Raw genomic sequence first — 21,141 nt, 5'->3', positions numbered from 1 at the left:
GCCGGGCCTGGTGGATCGTCTGCGGCCACTCCGAGCGGGAAGGAAGCGGCTGCTGGAGCTCAGGAAGTAAAGAAGTAGAATAGGCTTCTTCTTTTTTGTAAAGGAACACTGATTGGGAGCCCGGTCCCGAATTTGTACCGGGCACTCTTCTTCAATTAATGAAAACTCGTTTTTTGTTAAACTTATATTGTTCGTCTTTCTTTCTGCTTTTTTACTTTTAGTCATGCGCATGCCGACCCTTAATGCTCGACCTCATGGCCTTTTGGCCAGGTCCTGCACTACTCGATCCGTTCGACGCCCGACCTTATGGCTTTATGGCCCGGTCGTGCATCCGAGATTTCGACATCAAACTGGCCAACCTGATCGGGTTTACCCGGTCTCCAGGCCTTGTCAAAATTTTTGAAAATAAGTAAGCCTCTACGGTCGGGATATTTCCGAACGACGGGCCTGTAAATACTTCCTTCATCCCAGCCCCCACATTATTGTGCGCTCGAGGCACGAGTGGGTGCAATAGTGGACAAGAGGTGATCAGATCGGGGAATTATGCTGTGTGCTCCTGGCTTCCCCGACCGGTGGCGTGACTCGAATGTCCGCCGATGTGGAGCGCGTCTGACCGGTCGATAAATTCGCCCGGTCGGTGTAGCTTGAAGATAAATTGATCTGCGTGCACCGAAGGTAAAGAAAATGACCGATCGGGCCGCCGCATGCAAGCGGTCAAGCAATCACCGATCGTATATACATTAAAACCTTCCCGCTCGCAGGCGGTTAATATCTACAAACATAGGAACTTAACTACAAACGACGACCGGGACCTACACACAGGTCAAGCCCCCTCTTCGTCCAAAGATTACAAAAAAATAAGCTTAATGCCTAAACATAACGAGGTGCTCGGAATTCCAAGTCCCCTCGATTACCCGACCGGTTGTCGTCTCCAGTCGGTATGTACCCGGCCGTATGATCGCGCTGATGATGTACGGCCCTTCCCAGTTTTGAGCTAGCTTTCCGCCCTCTAAAGGTTGACTGGCCTCCCTTCGTCGTAGAACATAATCTCCAACCTGAAAATAACGAGGGTTGACCCGAACGTCTTTAGAACTCTTAACACGCTTCTGGTATTCGGCCATACGCCGAGCGGCTAGCTCTCTTTTTTCTTCGATCGCATCGAGGTCTACGGCCATCGCATGCTCATTCTCCTCCGCATTGTAGGTTCTCTCTCGATCAGTCGGGATCCAAGCCTCGATCGGGAGTCGGGCTTCAGCTCCATAAACCAGGGCGAAAGGGGTCTCCAAAGTAGCTTCCCTCGGGGTCGTCCGATAAGTCCATAAGACATATGGCAACTCATCGGCCCAACTACGACCTGCCGAATGCAACTTCTTTTTTAGACCTTCCAAAATCGTCCGGTTTGCATTTTCCACTTGACCGTTTCCCTGCGGGTAAGCCACCGACGATTGGATGTGAGTCGTCCCGATCGTGGCCAAAAAGTTCTGGAAGTACTGGCTTACGAACTGGCGGCCATTGTCACTGATGAGATGTACGGGCACGCCAAAGCGGGAAACCACATTTCGCCAGAGAAAACGAGCACATTGCTGAGAGGTGATCGTGGCTAAGGGCTCGGCTTCTATCCACTTGGAGAAATAATCAATGGCGACAATCACAAACCTTCTCCGACCAGAGAGCTGAGGGAAGGGGCCCAAGATATCCACCCCCCACCTAGCGAAAGGAATTGCGGTCACGACTGGTTGATAGAAGGTTGCCGGTCGTCCAGGCATCCGGGCGTACAGTTGGCACGTCTCACATTCCCGAGCTAACTTTTCACAGTCTAGCTGGAGGGGCGGCCAATAGTACCCGATCAGCATGATACGACGGGCAAGCGATCGGCCGCCTTGATGCGAGGAGCAAATTCCCGAGTGGAGTTCTTTCATGACTAAATCGGCCTCAAATGCGGTCAAGCAACGCATGAGAGGGCCTCCATATGATCGCCTGTAGAGACGGCCGTTCAAGACTTGGAACCTAGGGGCTCTCAGCCTGGCTTTTCGAGCACGCTGAGGGTCATCGGGAAGTCGACCGTGCTCGAGGAATTCCTTCAGATCAGTGATCCAATTGTCTTCTACCGGTTGGATTGGATTGACCGGTAGACGATGGATGCTGTGTCTCGGGATCACTAAAATCCGAGCTATCTTCGACATGTGTTCCGGGGCGTCTTGAGCCAATTTAGATAAGATATCTGCGTCGGCATTATCCAATCGGGGTATATGTCGGACGGTATACCCCCGGAACTGAGCAAGCTTCTCCATGGCAAGGTCTCGGTATAGCTGCAAACGCTCTCCATTGACTTCATAATCCCCGAGAACTTGCCCGACCACGAGCGCGGAATCCGTTTGAGCCCGGATGTATTCAGCCCCCAAATCCCGAGCACACTGTAAGCCATTAACAAAGGCTTCGTATTCGGCTTCATTATTGGTCGGGTGGAACTGATACATGAGAGCAAAATAAACCTTGAATCCTTCCGGGCTCGTGACCACCACCCCTCCTCCTGCTCCTTTCTTGCTACTCGACCCGTCAGTAGCCAACGACCACCACTCAGCCTCGGGATCCGCTACCTCGGGGGGTCGGGTATCCCGGGCGGTGCACTCAACCAAGAAATCAGCAAGGGCCTGACCTTTGATAGCTGGTATTGGTCGGTATTCGATCGCGTATTGTGTCAGCATTAACGCCCACTTGACTAGGCGGCCGGATGATGAAGCGGTTCGGAGGACTAGCCCGATCGGCTGGTCGGTCAACACGCGAATTGCTCGACCTTGGAAGTAGGGAGCCAACTTCTTCGCGGCAATGTATAAGGCGTAGACGACCTTCTCTAGCCGGGAGTACCGGAGCTCGGGACCATGTAGCGCGTGGCTTACATAGTACACCGGTCGCTGGACCCCTTCCGGATCGGTTCGGCACAACACTGCGCTTACTGCGCGATCGGACACGGCGAGGTACACGTCTAGCTCTTCCCCGAGCTCAGGCTTTGAGAGCACGATCGGTGACATGAGATATTCCTTCAGCTCATCAAAAGCCGCTCGGCACTCTTCGTCCCAGACGAACCCATTAACCTTCCGCAATACCTTGAAGAAAGGTAAAGCGCGCTCGGCTAGCTTGGAGAGGAACCGGCTGAGGGCTGCCAACCGGCCGGTCAATTGCTGGACTTCCTGAACGGTGGAAGGTGGTTGCATGTCCAGAATCGCTTTTACTTTGGCCGGGTTGGGCTCAATTCCTCTCTTGGTCATCATATAGCCGAGGAACTTGCCGGTCTGAACCGCGAATGTGCACTTGGTCGGGTTCAGCCGCAACTGGTACTTCCTCATGATCTGGAAGCACTCCTGGAGATCCCGGGTGTGGTCGGATCGGTCCCGACTCTTGACCAGCATGTCATCGATGTAAGCTTCCATCGTTCGGCCCAATAGATCGGCAAAGAGCATGTTGACCATCCTCTGGTAGGTCGCCCCTGCGTTCCGGAGACCGAACGGCATCACTCGGTAACAATACAGCCCGTCCGGGGTCACGAAGGCTGTCTTGCTCTCATCTTCATGGTGCATCATGATCTGATGGTATCCCTTGAAGGCATCCATGAAGCTCATTAATTCGGCCCCGGCCGTCTCGTCGACCATCTGGTGTATGCTCGGTAGAGGATACGGATCAAGCGGACAGGCCTTGTTGAGGTCCGTAAAATCGATGCACATCCTCCATGCTGGGGGCTTAGGAACAAGAACGATATTTGCCACCCACTCGGGATAAACCACCGGGCGGATGTGCTCGATCGCCGCCATCTTTTTGACTTCTTCTCTGACAAATTCGCGGCGATCGGAGGAAAGGTGTCGTGTTTTCTGCACGACCGGCTTGGCTGAGGGATCGACGGCCAATTTGTGACAGATGACCGATCGATCGATCCCGGGCATGTCTTCAGGCCCCCACGCAAAGATATCAGCATACTCCCGGAGTATGGCCAAAACTTCCGCTCGAAGCTCGGGGGTGAGGGCTCGGCCAATCTTGATCTTCCTATCCGGGTGGTCCTCGGACAGGGGAACTTCTTCTATTTCTTCGGAAGGCTCAGGTTGTTCCTTCCGATCCTTAGCCTCCTCCTTGGCTATGGTGTTCACCCGGGAAGACGGACCGGAGTCGCGTCTATTAACCGCTCGGGTGTAACATTTCCGGGCGGATTGGACATCGCCACGGACCACACCGACCCCATTGGGGGTGGGGAATTTCATGCACGGGTGAGGCATAGAAATTATCCCCCCGATCTTCATAATGGCGGGTCGGCCCAAGATTATGTTGTGGACGCAATGGAGGTTGACCACAACAAATTCCAGCTCCGTTTTGATCGACTTTGGAGGTGCGCCAATCTCGACCGGGAGCGCTATTTTTCCCTCGGGGTAAATAAGAGCCCCGGTAAATCCTGACAGTGGTACACCGACCGGAGTCAGCTCCTTCCTGTCGAGGCCAAGCTTCTCAAAGACGTCCAAGTATAGGACGTTCACACTGCTGCCCGTATCAACCATAACCCTCTGGACGTCTGTCCCCTTAACGTCAATCGTGACCACGAGCGCCTCCATGCCGTGGTCACTGCTGCTAGGTTGGTCTTCGAGGGTGAAGGTTATGGGCTCCATCTTCTGCCTCTTCCCGGTCTCCCGGGAATCCACTACAGCGACCGGGCAATTAGTCCGCGGTCGGGAAGCATCTTCTAGTCCACCAAAAATGACATGGATGGTAGGCTTTCCGGACGGGCGGCTACCAAACGGAGGGTCAGGGTCCCGTCGGTCATCATGACGATCGTCCCTTCGATCGTCTCTTCGGTCCTGACCTGGTCGATCGGAGCGGTGATGAGAACGCCTGTGATCTCTCCGATCGGTATTCCTCTTATTGTCTTCTCTCTTCCCCACGCACTTGTCCAATTTTCCCATGTTAAGCAGATCTTCCAACAATTGGCGTAAGTGGGTACACTCCTCGGTGTCATGCCCGGCGCATCGATGGTAAGCACAGTGCTTACTCTTGTCAGGGCCGTCTCGATCGGGATGGGGGAGTTTGATGAGATTGCAGGACTGGGCGTACTGCATGGCCTCCGCTGCGGATCGATTCAAGGCCGTAAACTCGCCAGGCCTGGTGCGGGATCGGGGGTTGTCATCTCCCGACCGATGTTCCGCCCGGCCGGCCGGTTTACGGGACGAGGAGCCGACCTCCTGCAAGCGCTTTACGGCGTTCGCCTCGCCGGCGTTGGCATAGTCTGTGACCCTCCGAAGGGCCTCCTCGTAACTGGTCGGGGGGTGTAGGATGAAGTCTTGATACAAATGTCCCGCCCGGAGAGATATGTGAAGCATATGGGTGGCGGTCGCATCGTCCATAGGCTCGACCTCCCCGACCGCTGCCTTCCACTTGACGAGGAAATCGGTCAAGCTTTCCCCTTCTAACTGCTTGGCCTTCTCAAGATACATGTAGGGCTTTCTCACCACTTTGGAAGTAATGAACTTCCTCACAAACTTGATCGCCAAGGTGTCAAATCTGTCGATCGAGCCCGGCTGTAAGGTCCGAAACCATTCTGCTGCTCGACCGGTGAGCGTAGAGTAGAATGCCCTACACATTACGGCGTCTGAAACGCCCTTCATCATCATGTTGCTGTAAAAATCATTCACATGGGCTTCAGGGTCTGCCCGTCCGTCATAACTCTTCTCTCCAGAGACCTTCAAGTCGAGCGGGTAAGGCTGGGCCATTACCGCTGCTGTGAAAGGCGTCTAATGCAGGGTCGATTGGTTGACCGGGGGTGTTGCAGGGTACGCATTCCTGAGCTGCGCAACTTCCGCCTGGAGGTTATAGAGCAATCCTCGAGTTTCATTGAGCTCGGCGGCTTGGACGGCTTGGGCTGTTTCCCGAGCGCGTCGCCGTCGGTGTGATCTCGACCCGCTATGCCCAGATGAAGCCTCCTAACTAGCCTCCTGCATGTGCACGTCTTCCGGTTGGCGATTCGGATCTTGGGGTCCCAATCTTTGCCGCATTTCCGGTCGAAGACGGTCAAAAGCTACCGCTCGGGCAACTTCTTCAGGGTCCTCCGCTTGGGCGGGAACCTCTTCTGCTTGCTGGGCCTGCCGTGGTGCCTCCATCGCAACAGCACCCCGCGACCCCAACCGCGAACGAGCCGAGCGTCGAGCCCGGGAAGTGGGCTGATGCTGCGGCTCTACCTGAGCGGCCGGGTATACTGGAGGGGCGGCGGCTGGAGCCGTGTACGCAGGCGTGAACGGTGGGTAACCAACCGGAGGAGTGTAGTACATTGGTTGGCCTGGCCAATACCCATACGGCTGAGGTGGGACCGGGTACGGATACTGACCGGGATACATCATTGGTTGCGGGTATTGCTGACCGGGCGTCTGAAATCCCGGTTGTATGTAGTTCACCGGTTGTTGGGCGGCCGGGTATGTGTTTGATGGATGCGGGGGCGAGAGGTTGAGGTTCAGATCGACTGTCTGATCTTGCTGTTGGGTAGCGTGATGGTCAGATGAGCTCGCCGCATCGGCTTGGTCGTCGGCGAAGTTGTTGTATGCCCACGGATACATTGTTGCCAAGAGACCGAGTGCTCGTCAAGACGTAGCTTTGTTGCACCGATCCCCACGGACGGCGCCAAAATGATACTGCTAATTATACGTAAGCAATATGAAATAACTCGAGACCAATTAAAGCAAGTAAATGTCTTTATTGATCGCGGTAGAGGCCCTAAGTACAATCCACTTGGTTGCTCTGAGTACCGACTGACTGCGGTCGGGATTCTCTAACAACAACCTATCGATCGTCCAAAAGTCCCCTCCACTGTAGCTACTGTGGGTATTTATAGCCGCTGTGCCGGAGACAAAGATCCGGTCGTTCGGCATGCTCTCCACGTAGCCTCCACGTGTCATCCTCGCGGGTGCCCTGTTTGTCGATGTAGAGAGCCGCCACGTGTCTTTTATCAGCTCTCTCGCCAAAGGGCTACCGCTCGGTGGTCGACACTGCCGCTCGGGCAACTCCCGACCGGGTTTTTCACGAGGAGCCCGACCTGTTACCTGCAAAAGATAAAAGAGAAAAGGACGAAGGCATCTCGGTCGTGGTGGAGCTATGTCGGTCGGGATATTTCCTACCAATAGTGATGAGTCAAAATTACCCCTTCCTTTTTTAACCTAAAATTAATGTCTAACAATAATAATGGACATTTTTGACTTTATACTACTTATTCCCTTTCAATTCCCATGTATACCAAACATTGGAATTGAAATTCCCAGTAATTCTATTCATATCAACCAAACACTGGAATTTAAATTCCCACTTTATTCCCAGTAATTCAACTCCCATGGAATTACAATTCCTTTCCCACATAATTCCCCCCTCCAACCAAACGCCCTGTAAGCACAAAACACCCACATTAAGTACAAATCTCACTCACATTAAGCACAGGACTCAAGCACATTAAGTATAAAACTCGCACACATTAATCACCCGTAAAATCACACAACCGCACGAGAAACACTTAAATACACCTGAACCTGAATCTATATATATATATATATATATATATATATATATATATATATATATATATATATATATATATATATATATATATATATATATATATTCTTTTTTTTTTTTTTTTTTTGCGGTGGAAGCCAATAAAGTGATGTTACTCATACACTAGACCAAATGTCTTGGAGGCACCGTTCTATATTTTTGTTTTTTGTGAAACTTGTAATACTTATAAAATATTGTATTTTAAATTTTTATTAAAAAATATTACATGTTTAATATGTAACGATTTTATACAATATTTTTATAATTCAGGAATCTAAGTTTAGATATAAAAATGCAAAAGTTTAACTACTAAATATATTATCATAAACGAACCTAACATACAGTGATTTAAAAAACGGACGGTGGTAATTTGGTCTTTTTGCATCTAAGTCAAATTTAAGATGTGTGATTTTTGTACTTAAAGTGAGTGATTTTTGTACTGTGTGGCTTAAGGTCCGTCAGGTGTTGAAAACTTAAGTGCGTCGATCTAAAGTTTTAAGTGCATGATTTTCCTTCTTAATGTGCGTGGTTTGTGTGTTTAAGGTGCGTCAGTTGTTGAAATATAAGGTGTGTCGGCCTAAAGCTTTAGGTGTGTGGTTTTCCTTCTCAATGTGCGTTATTCACTTATTTGTATGCTTAAGGTGCGTTAGTTGTTGAAACTTAAACGCCCTTTTAAAACTTTAGGTGCGTGTTTGTGTTCTTTAATGTGCTTTGTTTGTGTGTTTAAGGTACGTGATTTGTGTACTTAAGATGTGTCATTTAACTTTACGAGGCGTTTGGTTGGATATAATTTGATTGTAATTGAATTGCAATTCAATGAATGCCTGAATTACAGTGTTTGGTTGGAGGGAATTGCAATTCCATGCAATTCACTCCTTTTGTTGAATTGCAATTCATGGTTGCAATTCAATGCATGTGGGGAAAATGTGGAAGAAATGACAAAAGTACCATTTGTTGATTGCTATTATCATTATTATACAATGATATTTTAGTCTTTATTTAACTTTTTCCTTTCCAACCCCAATAATTATATTACTCTCTATCAAACAATGTAATTTGAATTCATACATTATTCCTACCTTATTCTTTCCCCACCGAATTGCAATTTCTTTCCTTCCTAATTCCTTCCTCCCAATAACAAATTACATTTTTGGTCATGTGACTATTGGAGTGTTGTTAATTTGAGTACTTGACTTTCAAAACTCTCAATTTAGTCCTTTAACTATGGAATTGTTAACAGATTTGGTCCTGCCGGCCAAATCGCCGACCAATTTTCACCGGAAAGTTGTATAACAATTTTAACTTGTTTAATTAAGGGGTAAATCGGTCATTTTAGGTCCACTTCCTTCCTCTCCCTAGCAGCTGCTGGCCGGCAATTCTGGGTATGTCAAATTCTGGAAGTCGCCGCCCTCCTACTCCTCCTTGTCTCCGCCAACCATTCTCTGTCGCCGACGGACCCCTTTTTTCAAGACTACCTCTAGGAGCCATAGGAAGAGGAGGAAATGAGAGATCTTCCAGATGGGCATTTCTTGAATTCTGTGTTAAGGCTTGATGGTATCTTGATGGTAATACAAAACCTGTATTAGTTGACAATTTAAATGGCGCAAGAAGTGGGTTAAATCACTTGTTTCTGCTTGATCGGGTACATAATCGTCATTTTTGCAGGTGTTGAAGCATTCAGATCAGATCAGAAACAGATGCAAGGAAGAAGAAGAAATGACGTAAAATGACCATTTTGTCCCCATGAATAAGTAATTAAAAAAGGTTTACCTTTTTTTGGCAACAGTTGGCCGGCGATTTGGCCAGCAGGACTAAATTTGTTAACAATTGCATAGTTAAAGGACTAAATTGAGAGTTTTGAAAGTCAAGTACTCAAATTAACAACCCCTAACAGTCGCAGGATCAAAAGTGCAATTTGTTCTTTCTCCCAACAAAACAACTCCTTAAGGTGCGTGATTTGTGTACTTGTGTGTCATTTTAATGCTTAATGTGCGTCTTTTTGTGTTAAATGTAGAATCGCATGGAAAGTTATATTTGCACCTGATCCACTCCATATATATATAATAATTTATTTTTGAAAAGAATAATCTTTATATCTTTATATATAATAAAGCAGAATCTAACCACAAAATTTTTCTTCCAAAGTATGAATGCATTTTGATAGAAACAAGATTAGCAAGCGCAAATTATGCTGTGGACTTGTGTCCACAATGCATTGTGGACACGAGTCCAAAACGACGTCGTTTTTAGGGAATAGGATATGGTGCATTATGAATCGATGGAATCCACCACCACGAGGAAGTTTGAAATGCAATGTTGACGCCGCGGTTTTCTCAAACGGAATAGGATATGGTGCAGTTCTACGAGACCAAACCGGTACCTCTGTGGCGGCAAAAGGTGGATACAATGCTGGTGTGTGTGATTCTTTCATGGCAGAGGCGATTGCAGTGAGGGAGGCACTTTCATGGATAAAAGGATCGCAATATAATCATGTCATTGTTAAGACTGACTGTTTAAATTTCTGTAATGCTTTCAATTCATGTTTATCTGATTATTCGTATACAGGTTTAGTAGTTAAGCAATGTCTTTCCATTGCGAATGATATTGGAGACGTCTGTGTCCGTCATGTAATGAGATCAGCGAACCGAGTGGCTAATGAGTTAGCACAGACAACTGGTTCTTCGGCTGTTTTGGGAGAGTGGGCTGTTATCCCGCCTACATGTATCTCCGGTTTTTTGAGTTATTAATGAAAGTTTCTCGTTTTTGTTCAAAAAAAAAAAACAATAAACTTTAAAATCAACATAATAATAGCATAATTAAACTTTTAAAAATATTAAATATTACATTGTATAATTATACTTACATTTTTAATCAAATTAATTCTGAGCTCAAAAACTCAAGTACGTTTATCTATTCTCACAATCATTACTTTCTTTGCTAATTCAAAGAATGTCAAAAATTTAATTTGATAAATTTGTTTAATTTATTAAATTAATAATAATTTGTGTGCTTCGCACGGGACAATTACTAATAATAATACTTTATAAAATTAACCTTTTAACAATTAAAAATTAACCCTCAAATACCTAATCCTAAAATCTAAATTCCTAAATACTAACATCCCTAAATCCCTATTCCTCATTTCCTAAAATCTAACAAATTCCTAAATACTAACATCTAACAGATAGACGAATCCATAACAGATTCCAGCAGAAGCCAAAGTGCCAAACGCTCAGTCTCTGTCCGACGACGAAGCTAGTAGCAGCCGTCGCCGCCGACGAAGCAAGCAGAAGACGAAGAAGGTTAGGCCGACGACGCTGCGGTCGCTGTCTCCCTCCCTCCCCTGCGAATCTGGGTATGTTTTCTTCATTGAAATCTATGGGAGTACGGACTGAGTGACTGAGAGGCCTTGACACGGCCGTGTCTAGGAAAACCGGAAACCTTTGCTAATGAAAAAATAAATATTGCTAGTTTCTCTGATATAATGCAAATAAAACAGGTTTTCCGAGCTTCGGAAAAAGGATAGAGTTGAGTTTTCATGGTTTACAGACGTTTTTAATGTGTATGCTAAATTATCTGTCTTATATATTACAGCCAATGGTTGTGTCAGTTTGTGATAATGATGGGATCATACAGCAGTAGATATCTTATTTTATTATAAGGTTGATTTTGGATGATTATGGTTGAGAAGAACACACAGCAATCTGTAATGCTGTATATGTAGGGATAACTTTAAGAATTGGATTGTTAATATAGGATTGTTGTAGCTAATATTGTCCTTACTGTTTTCATTATTTGCTGTAGCTAATATTGCTTGTTTGCAGGCCTAGTATGTCATAGTCTAAACAAGAATTTAGTTGATCTTTCTTATGCAGTTATGCTAGTATTGTGATTAAGAATTGCTTATTGTTAATTAGTTTTATAGCCTTTGTTTTAGTTCGTCATGTCAATCAATCCTATACTCTTGCTAAGGCTACAGACTCTTAATCTGGTCCCGGGATAGAGAACTTCAATCCCATTAGTTACATTTGTTATTTGATTTCTTTACAGTAATAATATTCCTTTTATTTTGCTTCAAAAAACAGGGTCCTGGTGTAAAACGTTTGATATGAATTGGCTTCAGCCTTCAGGAGCAAGAACTCCGGCTTTTCTTAATGGGCATACCACAAAACCTCGGAGAGCACCTCATCAAACTTAATTGTCTTCTTGCTGATTTCACTCGTTGCCGCCAATTCTACAGTGCTCTCCACCTCTTTCACCACATTCACTCCTCCCACCTTCTCAGACCAGACCACTACACCCTTTCCACCGTCCTCACTGCCTGTGCCAGCATCCAACACACTGTCTTCGGCGCTCAACTCCACGCCTTTGGCTTACGGGCTGGGTTAACAACTTTTTCCCATGTTTCAAATGGCCTACTTTCCTTCTATGCCAAGTCCCAAGATTTGTGCGGTGTCAAAAGGCTCTTCAGCGAAATTCAGAGTCCAGATGTTTATTCGTGGACGACATTACTGTCTGCGTGTACAAAGCTTGGTGAAGTGGAGTATGCTCTCCAGGTATTTGATCAAATGTCGCGGCGAGATGTTGCTGTGTGGAATGCGATTATCACTGGCTGTGCAGAGATTGATGATGATGAGGTTGCGTTGAATTTGTTTCAGAAAATGCATTCTTTGGGTGTTTCACATGATAATTACACTTTTGCCAGTGTCTTGAGTCTCTGCTCCTTGGAACTATGGGGTTTGGGGAGGCAAGTGCATTCAATGGTTGTCAAAACTGGGTTTTTGGCTACAACTTCTGTTATCAATGCTTTGGTGACAATGTACTTTAACTGTAAATCTGTTGTGGATGCATGTTGGGTTTTCGAAGATGCAGATGATGAAGTGGTTGATCAAATAACTTACAATGCAATGATTGCCGGGCTAGTGAGCATGGAAAGAAATGAGGAGGCATTAATGATGTTCAATCATATGAGAAATATTTATCTGATGCCAACTGGGCTGACTTTTGTCAGTTTAATGAGTTCATGTTCTGATCCAATGACTGCAACTCAAATTCATGCACTAGTAGTGAAACAGGGTTTTGGAGATTGCACTTCTGTGAGTAATGCTGCAATGACCATGTATTCCAATTGTCAGGACTTAAAAGCCACTCGTTTGATTTTCGAAAGAATAAAAGAGAAGGATATTGTGTCATGGAATGCCATGATAACAAGCTATGCCCAAGAGAATTTGGGTGGAGAAGCGATTTTGGCTTACCTAGAAATGCAGAGGGAAGGGGTTGTGGCAGATGAATTTACTTTAGGAAGCTTACTATCAAGCTCACAATCAGTAGCTAATGCTGAGATGATTCTATCCCTAGTAATCAAGAATGGGCTTATCTTGAAAATTGAAGTTTCAAATGCAATTGTTTCTGCCTTTTGTAAACTTGGTGAAATAGAGCAGGCCTATAGATACTTTCGCGACATGTTTACCAGAAACTTGATATCATGGAACGCGATAATTTCCGGTTGCCAATCAAATGGATTTCCTATGCAGAGTTTGAACCTGTTTAGTGAGCTTCTAGCAGAAGGATTGACGCCTAATGCTTACACTCTCAGCACTGTCTTGAGTGCATGTGCCGGTATTCCTTCTTTCCAACACGGGAAGCAGATTCATGGATACATTCTTAAATTTGGATCATTTTTAGAAACTTCTATAGGTAATACTCTGATTGCCCTGTACTCGAAGTGTGGGATTTTACATTGGTCTACAAGGGTGTTCCAGATTATGACTGAAAGAGATGTTGTCTCTTGGAATTCAATGATATCTGCCTATGCACAGCATGGGAAAGGAGGGGAAGCAGTCCATTGTTTTGAAACGATGGTAGATTCAGGTCGGGTCGAACCAGACAAAGCAACTTTTACAGGAGTTCTTTCAGCTTGTAGTCATGCAGGTTTAGTTGAAGATGGTATTCAAATATTTAACTCTATGGTCAATAACTATGGCATTAAGCCTGGAGTGGAGCACTTCTCTTGCATTGTTGATATTCTAAGCCGAGCTGGATATCTCGACGAGGCAGAAGAGATAGTAAAAACCAAGAATATTGAGGTAGATTCCACTGTCTGGTGGACATTGTTCAGTTCATCTGCAGCTCATGGTGATACAAGATTAGGAAGAATTGTTGCAGGAATTCTTCTTGAAACTGAAAAGAATAACCCAGCAGTTTATGTGCTATTATCAAATATTTATGCTGATGCAGGGAAGTGGGAGGAATCAGCTAGTGTTAGAGAATTGATGCAGAGATATAGGGTCATAAAGCAACCAGGCAGTAGTTGGGTTAGATCATAGGTTTTTTTTTTTTTTTTCACTATTAAAAGAGTTAATTCCATTTTTGGCCTTAGATTTATGGGTGATAGTTCACTTTTAATCATTTTTTTTAAGTTCTAATATTATTGTGACATTACTATTTTTGATTCTCTGTCAACAAAATCGTTGAAATGTTGTTAAATATAAAGATATTTCAATCATTTTTATGTTAAATACAAAGATATTTGTCAAGCACCTTGTGCTCAGATGTCATGTAGTGACTCTCATATGGGAGGTAATTAGATCAAGCCTCAGTAAAGGCAGTGTTGACTTTTTGTACTTCAACAGGTTGAGAAAGTATAGATGAACAAATACTACAATGTAATAGAGTTAGTAACTTAAAAAAAAATATAAAAAATATTTCAATTATTTTTATATAATGTGAGTTGGCCCCAACTATATTTTTATGTTTATTTTTTTTGAAAAATTCGTAACAAGACCAAAATGACTTTGTATTTAACGGTATTAAAATTATTTTGTTGATAGAGAATAAAAAATGATCATACCATAATGATACAAGGACCAAATATGAACTGCATCACCTATAAATTTAGGACCAAAAATGAAATTAACTCTAACCAAAAAAAAAAAAGCATTCAAAGCTTTGACTGTTCCCAATTTTTGATAAAAAGGGACTGTTCCCCAATTGTCAAGTGAATATATAGCCAAAAATGGAATTCACAAGAATCAGTTGAAAATGGAGTTAGACCCTAACCGACCTGAGACATCCTGTCTACTATTGCTTTCCTGTTCACTATATTCTTTGAGATACATACAACAGCTGTTCTATTTTAGTGTTACTAAAAATACATGACATAAAATGTAATTTATGTTTGATATTAAAGTGACATCGACATGAAAAGGGACTACTTGAATTGGTTGTATGAATTTCTGAAAAAAAATAGGGTAACACCCAATCAATACCATCTTCATCCTCCTCCAAAGACACCCCTGTTCTTAGTAACTTGTTGAAAATAGTTTTCTTCCCCATAAAGTTGCCTGAAATGTTAAACACAAAGCAGTTAGGCAATCAATAATAGACACCCTATCCCTCTCCTCGAAGATTGTCTGAGACAAGTATTCTTAACATCCATCCCACTGCCATAGAATTACATAATATTTACCGTTTGGATATGCTTTAAATTTGGCTACAATGTGAATGAAAACATGAAAGGCCAAAAGAATGAGAGATCCAAAGCATTCCATAGTTCTTTACACTATTTCTAAATTCTACTTGTTTCCAAAGATCCTGTAAGTCGAATATAGGGTGGGTATAATAACTCTTTGAAATTCATAATGAAAACCTGTAATTCAGTGATCATTATTTAGTTACATCTGAACTATTTTAGAAAATATACATTCAATTGCTCAATGTAGTGCATAGAATACTGCAGATAATAGCAACAATCAGTCCCTAAATGTAGGGAAAACATATGCACCAAGAATCCCACAGATAGCTGCATCAAACTTTAAAGAGAAAACCCTTTTCACCTCCTCCCAGCATCAGGCAGTCTGTCACCTTCCTCCATAGCTAAAGAACTCTCAAGCTATAATAACTTCTAAAATAAAGTTCTACATAAATTACACCAAATCATTCCCCACTCCTTGAAGAATCACAACCATACCAATTTCTCCCTCCATTAAGCTTTATAAATTCAGAAACCCGAAACCTCAAATTTCTCATTCAATCATGAGATTGGAGCTTCATGGCCAAGAAATACTTGGTCATTAAAGGTATAACATTTGATGCTACTCACTTTTTCCAATGAGATATTTAGCATGTTGAAATTTCAAAGGCTATTGAATAAATTCTTGTTGATTGATAAATTTGTCTATAATACTGAGTTAGAAAAAGAGTTTATTAAAGAGGTTATCAAGATCTTCTGTTAAAAAGGTGAAAATTGAATTAACCCTCCTACATTAGGAAAAATATTTCAATTAACATTGATTGGGATTACAAACTATAATAGAGAATTGGATGGAGACTAAAGAGATAGATTCTTGTGACTACTTGAAATACAAGCTTGGTAGGAAAGATGACTTATATGCAAATAATAGGCCTACAAAAATTCTGTTGAATGGTGAAGAAATGATCCTACAATTCTTTTAAGCCCTAGCCCTTTTGCTAAAAATTTTAAGCCGATCAATCAGTACTCTTCTTTCTTCCAAGGGTTTTTGATTGATTTCATGAAGAGTAAAGTACTCCTTTTCATTCACTTTGGTACAAATCAAAGTATTTCGTGTTTGAAGTGAAGCATCAATGATCATTCTAATTGAGTGCTTCGTAGCTTCTCCTATAAGATTCACTTTTTCTGTTGGATTGATTGCAAAGTGCCATGTGTTCAATCATAAGAACTGAAAAATTAAACTTCACTCTATACTTGAGGAAATAAGAAAAACACACTCCAATCCAATTTCCTTGATTTTATTCCTATTTTGCATAATAATCACTCACAAGAATAGTAAGGATCCTTTGTTCACCATTTCAACTCAATTTTTGTAAGCCTATCATTTGCATATAAGTCATCTTCCCTATCAAGCATGTATTTTATGAAGTCACGATAATCTATCTCTTTAGTTTCAATCTAATTTCTCTACTACCCAGACTCCCAGTGAATGTTAATTGAAACATTTTTCCTAATTTAGGAAAGCTCAATTTAATTTTCACCTTTCTAATAGAAGAATTGATGATGGTAGCTCCCTTAACTTCTTTAATATCCATATTCTTATAAAACTCTTTTACCAACTCAAGATAGATAAGTTCATCAATCAACAAGAATTTATTCAATAGCCTTGAAATTCCAACAAATTATTTCACTAGAAAAATGAGTAAGCTCAAATGTTTTACCTTCAAGGGCCAAGTATTTCTTGCTCCCCGAGCTCTCTTCACCATGTGTTGTCTTCACCCTTGGCATGATTGAAGGAAAATCCAAGGTTTTGGTTTTCTGAATTTCTAAGCTTAATGGAAGGAGAAATTGGTATGGGGTTGCTCTTCAAGGAGTGGGGAATGATTTGGTATAATTTATGTGAAGAGGGGTCAAGGATTTTAGAGACTAGGATAGCTTGAGAGTTCATAAGCTAAGAAGGAAGATGAGGGTTTTCTTGCTGATTTTAATTTAGAGAAATACAAATGGCATTCAAAATACATTTTTCCTAATACAAAATGGGCTTGGGCAGCCCATATATAGAAAATACAAGAATGGAAAACCATTATTTCATTTTTTATCCATAATTATAAAGTTGCACAAATTAGTCCACCCAAGGCAAAAACTTGCACTTAAGAATATATGATTTAGTTTAAAGAACTTAGCATTGCAAATCAAACTTACGCAAGATGTTCCAAGGTCTCTGATCTAATTACAGCCTTTCCCTCGGGGAGTTCAAGGCAAGAATGATGCATAATCATTTCCTTCAATGTATGTTTTGTACTTTTGAGATCATTATCCCACAGGATACTCTACAAATCAAGGAGCAGATTGGGTAAGTTCAGCAACAAAACATAATTGAAAATATTTTACACAACAATTTCAATTTCTGGAATCACCATAATTTAACTATCCTAAAATGTTTACTCCATTAGGTAAAATGGATGAACAAATATGGAAAACAGTGCAAGGATTTAATCTCATATTAGTAGGCAAATTACCTTTCTCACATACTCTCGTTTCACATTCTCCCAAGGTATTTTGCCTTTAGGAGAGAATATAGAAACATTCCAAAGAGCTCCCCTAGCAACCATCACAGATGATGCACCTACAGTCAAATACATTAAATCCTGAAAATTGCAATACTATAAGCAGAAACAGGCATGTAGTAATATTAGTACGGAGTACATAACAAAAATATTCAGGGCAGAACCAAAAAGCTGAGAAGTGGGACCAAAGAAGAAAACAATGAAATGCAAATAGGCAGTTTTGAAGCATGAGTTCTTTTAAGTAATTGATGCATTACTTTGCCTAAAAAGCAGCTAATTTTTTTTAATAAGCTTGTTTATATATGAAAGGATTAATATTGTTATTCACTAATCTCAAGATCCTATAGTAATCCACCTCCTCAGTGTCATTATTACTTCATTAAATTCCAAGTTGTCCTTATTGTTTTAAGAGGTGAGACCTACTGCACAAGGATTCTGCTAAGTGAAGGGATATGGAGAGGAAAATTTACATGAACATAAAATGTTGTTTACAGCCAAAATTTAAGAATTAAAAGATGCTAGCCAACACAATATCCTTCATATATATATATAGAAATAAATTGAGAGACACATAACATGAACTTTCTTTGTTTTGGTGCCGTCCATCTACTAGTATCCATACCTCGAAGTATTAATTTACCACAATAGGGCAATAAAGAATATGAGTTTGCAAAGAAATATGGAGAAGAAAATATGAAGCATTTCAAATAATTATTGAAGTACCTGTTGCATCTTTGATTCTTTGAAAATCATCATATTCAAAAACATCACCATTTGCGATAACGGGAATAGATAATGCTGCTACAACATCAGCAATCTCATTCCACTTAGCAGGATCTCTTGGCCTATCTGGAACTTTCCTACAGTTAAATACAAAAAATTTCCAGTCTGTGACGAATTATTTACTCCGTAATTGTCTAAAATATCATACTTGAGTTGATAAATTCAATCATTGAGAATAGTAAAGAAATGCTGCATTTTATCCCAGTTTTAATTGATTAAGGAAGGTTTAAATTGAGATTAAAATACAGTAGACAAGTATGCTTAGGTTAGATAAGTAGTGATTCAAGAAATTACCTTCCGTGGACAGCAAGGGCAGAGATGCCAGTTTTCTCAATTCGTCTTGCCAACTCTACTGTATCCTGTGGGCATTTCAACAGCCGAATCTTGCATGTTACAGGTGTATCTAAGTTCCTCCTCAATGTTGTCAAAATCTGGACTCAATGAAAACAGACAAAGATCATTTACTAGTGAAAGTGACTCAACCCAAGATGTTAACAAAAATAAAAGTTTTACAGGTTGGGAAAAAAGCAATTATACATCATGGATAAGCTCTGGTTTAGTCAACAATGCAGCACCCATTCCTCCAGAGATCGAGAAGGACTTAGGGCAACCCATGTTGATATCCACTGCAGCAACGTCTTTGCACCTGCAAAGACAAGGCAGTTAGAAAAGAGCACAGATTGGAAGCATACATTCCAGTTTCATCCCTATTATCCCATCCAATACAATATGGATTTAAAAAAAGGCACACTGCATAATCTCATTATGATTCTCGTTATGATTATTCTATCAGGAAAAGAATGTCCACAACAAACTTACACCATCTGAGCAGCACTAAGAGCCCTCACAGCATCAGAAGTGCCCATTTGAAATACAACTCGACTTCTTTCTTCAGAGCATGTTCTGAAAACAACACTGCCAGTTCCCTTTTCCACGAGGTCAATAGTCCCCAAGGAATCTATGAGAGAATAGGAAAACTTATCAGCTTATTCCTTGAGGCATTGGGCAATCAATCAGTTATCAGAAAGGAGCAAATTTCCACATAGAAAATGGATATTGTAAAACTAAATATATGAATAAAAAACCTTAAAGCTCTTTGTTCATTGTTATGAATCCCAATAATATTGTACAGTACAAATAGTAAATATAATGCTGTTGAGTGTTGAAAGAGGGCCACACTGCGATTTATACGCTATCCTTAGTTTAGAATGATTTTGATTGCCAGAAGTATTGGTATCAAAGGAAAATTAAAGTCTACTCATGCAACACCTCAGTACACAAACTCCATGATCTTCAAAAATTGACAACTTCACCAGTGGGCTAAATAGCTGTAATTTAGTACATGCCATTCCAAATAAAAACTTAAGAGCTTAAAAACAATCACATTAGATAACAAATAAGAAAAAGGACACTACCGTTGACTTGGCGCTCACATTTGAGCAGTTTGTGATCAATAATCTCCTCTCCATATGTTATGTCCGCACCATAGTCAGCCGCTAGCAACCTAAGTGGCAGGGTGCCCTGTTAAAATATTAACTCTCTGTCCAAAAACTGCACTACTTAATACTCCTACCATGAGACACAAAATAATACTCCCTCCGTCCCATTTTATGTGTCTGTTTCGGTTAACAAGGCTTAACTGATTTACAAACCAAATTTTCATAATATTAAGTTTAGTATTAGTATACAAAATTTATATATTTAGAAACTAAAGTACTATTGAACACAAAAAAATCAAAAAAAAAAAAAAAAAAAACATTACTAAAGAAAATAAGCAAAAAAAAGAAAGAGTTTTTTGATTAAGAATAATAAACATGACACGTCAAATGGTACAGGAGTAGCAAATTCTGCAATTTATATACTTCTCACAATTCTACACCCCAGCAATCCAACCGGGTAGCTATGGTGCTATTATCACTACAGTCTACAGAGAACTTCAAATTCTTCTAGTTAGATGCTTATTAGACCTAAGAAACTTAAAAGGCAAAAATTGGCGTTTCAAAGGAAGCAATTAACACGAAATGCGAATAACAGAGGAAATCTAAGAACAGTAAGCAGCGTGAAGACTTGTAGGTCTTACTACTCGAACCATTGGAGCCAAGACCAGCTTGTTTCTATACTCCATGTTTTATACCATGCAGGCGGCGACAACGGCTGAGATGAAGAATTATGCTGAGGATAGAGAATATTTTCTCCGGTCGACAGTTTTTCCGATCTGTAAGGATACCCTGCCGCCTTTTGGAGAGCTTTTTACGTGCTGCTAATTTTTCGTTTATTTTCTCTGGTTTCTATATTTCCATGTGTTCGACCCGAAATCAACTTGGGTAACTCGGCCCATACCGAGGCCCATGAGTGGTCGTAAAATTGGGCCTTCCTGCAGGCAATTTATATCCTACACCACGGCGCGCGTTGCACTGTGCGCCCAGATACAAAACGACGTCGTTTTATTTATTTATTTATTTTTTTGAAATTTCTCGCCCCAGTGGATGGTAGTAATTTATTTTTTTTAAAAAAAAAATTCGTTGTTAAAAAATGTACATAATGTTATACTAAAATACACATAATTGTATACATGAATGTACATAATTATATAACAAAATATACATACTCTTTTTAAAAGATAATACACATAATCTAACATAATACATAATAAACATAAACTTTTAACATAATACACATCAACTCTTAACATAATACACACAAATTTTCTAATTCGGATGTACATAATTGTATAAAAAGAATGTACATAATCTA

General features: G+C 41.7%; 2 protein-coding genes across 5 annotated transcripts; one reads left to right on the top strand and one right to left on the bottom strand.

The window, feature by feature from the left end:
* Positions 1–4,074: 4,074 nt before the first annotated feature.
* LOC109177919 (tRNA-dihydrouridine(20) synthase [NAD(P)+]-like) lies at positions 4,075–20,740 on the bottom strand. 3 transcript variants are annotated; one of them, XR_002053650.1, is made up of 10 exons: positions 20,468–20,739; positions 19,803–19,908; positions 19,207–19,345; positions 18,925–19,033; positions 18,682–18,818; positions 18,328–18,464; positions 17,557–17,663; positions 17,240–17,367; positions 14,778–14,909; positions 4,075–4,085 (listed from the first exon to the last, which is right to left on the bottom strand). XR_002053650.1 is itself a non-coding variant. In XM_019327415.1 (9 exons), exons 1-9 carry the CDS (start codon positions 20,510–20,512, stop codon positions 14,840–14,842), a joined length of 978 nt encoding a protein of 325 aa, XP_019182960.1. In that variant the 5' UTR covers positions 20,513–20,739; the 3' UTR covers positions 14,547–14,839. The 3 variants fall into 3 exon arrangements, 1 of the variants encoding a protein (XP_019182960.1); XM_019327415.1 differs by lacking the exon at positions 4,075–4,085 and having other exon boundaries at positions 14,547–14,909; XR_002053651.1 differs by lacking the exon at positions 4,075–4,085 and having other exon boundaries at positions 14,850–14,928; positions 17,179–17,367; positions 20,468–20,740.
* Positions 10,643–14,015, top strand: LOC109177918 (pentatricopeptide repeat-containing protein At3g49740). 2 transcript variants are annotated; one of them, XM_019327414.1, is made up of 3 exons: positions 10,643–10,939; positions 11,458–11,475; positions 11,718–14,015. In XM_019327414.1, the coding sequence occupies exon 3, from the start codon at positions 11,721–11,723 to the stop codon at positions 13,890–13,892; it is 2,172 nt and encodes a 723-aa protein (XP_019182959.1). In that variant the 5' UTR covers positions 10,643–10,939; positions 11,458–11,475; positions 11,718–11,720; the 3' UTR covers positions 13,893–14,015. The 2 variants fall into 2 exon arrangements, with proteins under 2 accessions (XP_019182959.1, XP_019182958.1); XM_019327413.1 differs by lacking the exon at positions 11,458–11,475 and having other exon boundaries at positions 10,643–10,921; positions 11,652–14,015.
* Positions 20,741–21,141: the final 401 nt, after the last annotated feature.

The sequence above is a fragment of the Ipomoea nil genome, unplaced genomic scaffold (assembly GCF_001879475.1).
Source record: "Ipomoea nil cultivar Tokyo-kokei standard unplaced genomic scaffold, Asagao_1.1 scaffold0805, whole genome shotgun sequence".
Lineage (NCBI taxonomy): Eukaryota > Viridiplantae > Streptophyta > Magnoliopsida > Solanales > Convolvulaceae > Ipomoea > Ipomoea nil.
The sequence above is the reverse complement of the archived record's forward strand: the minus strand, read 5'-3'. Positions and strand labels throughout refer to the sequence as shown.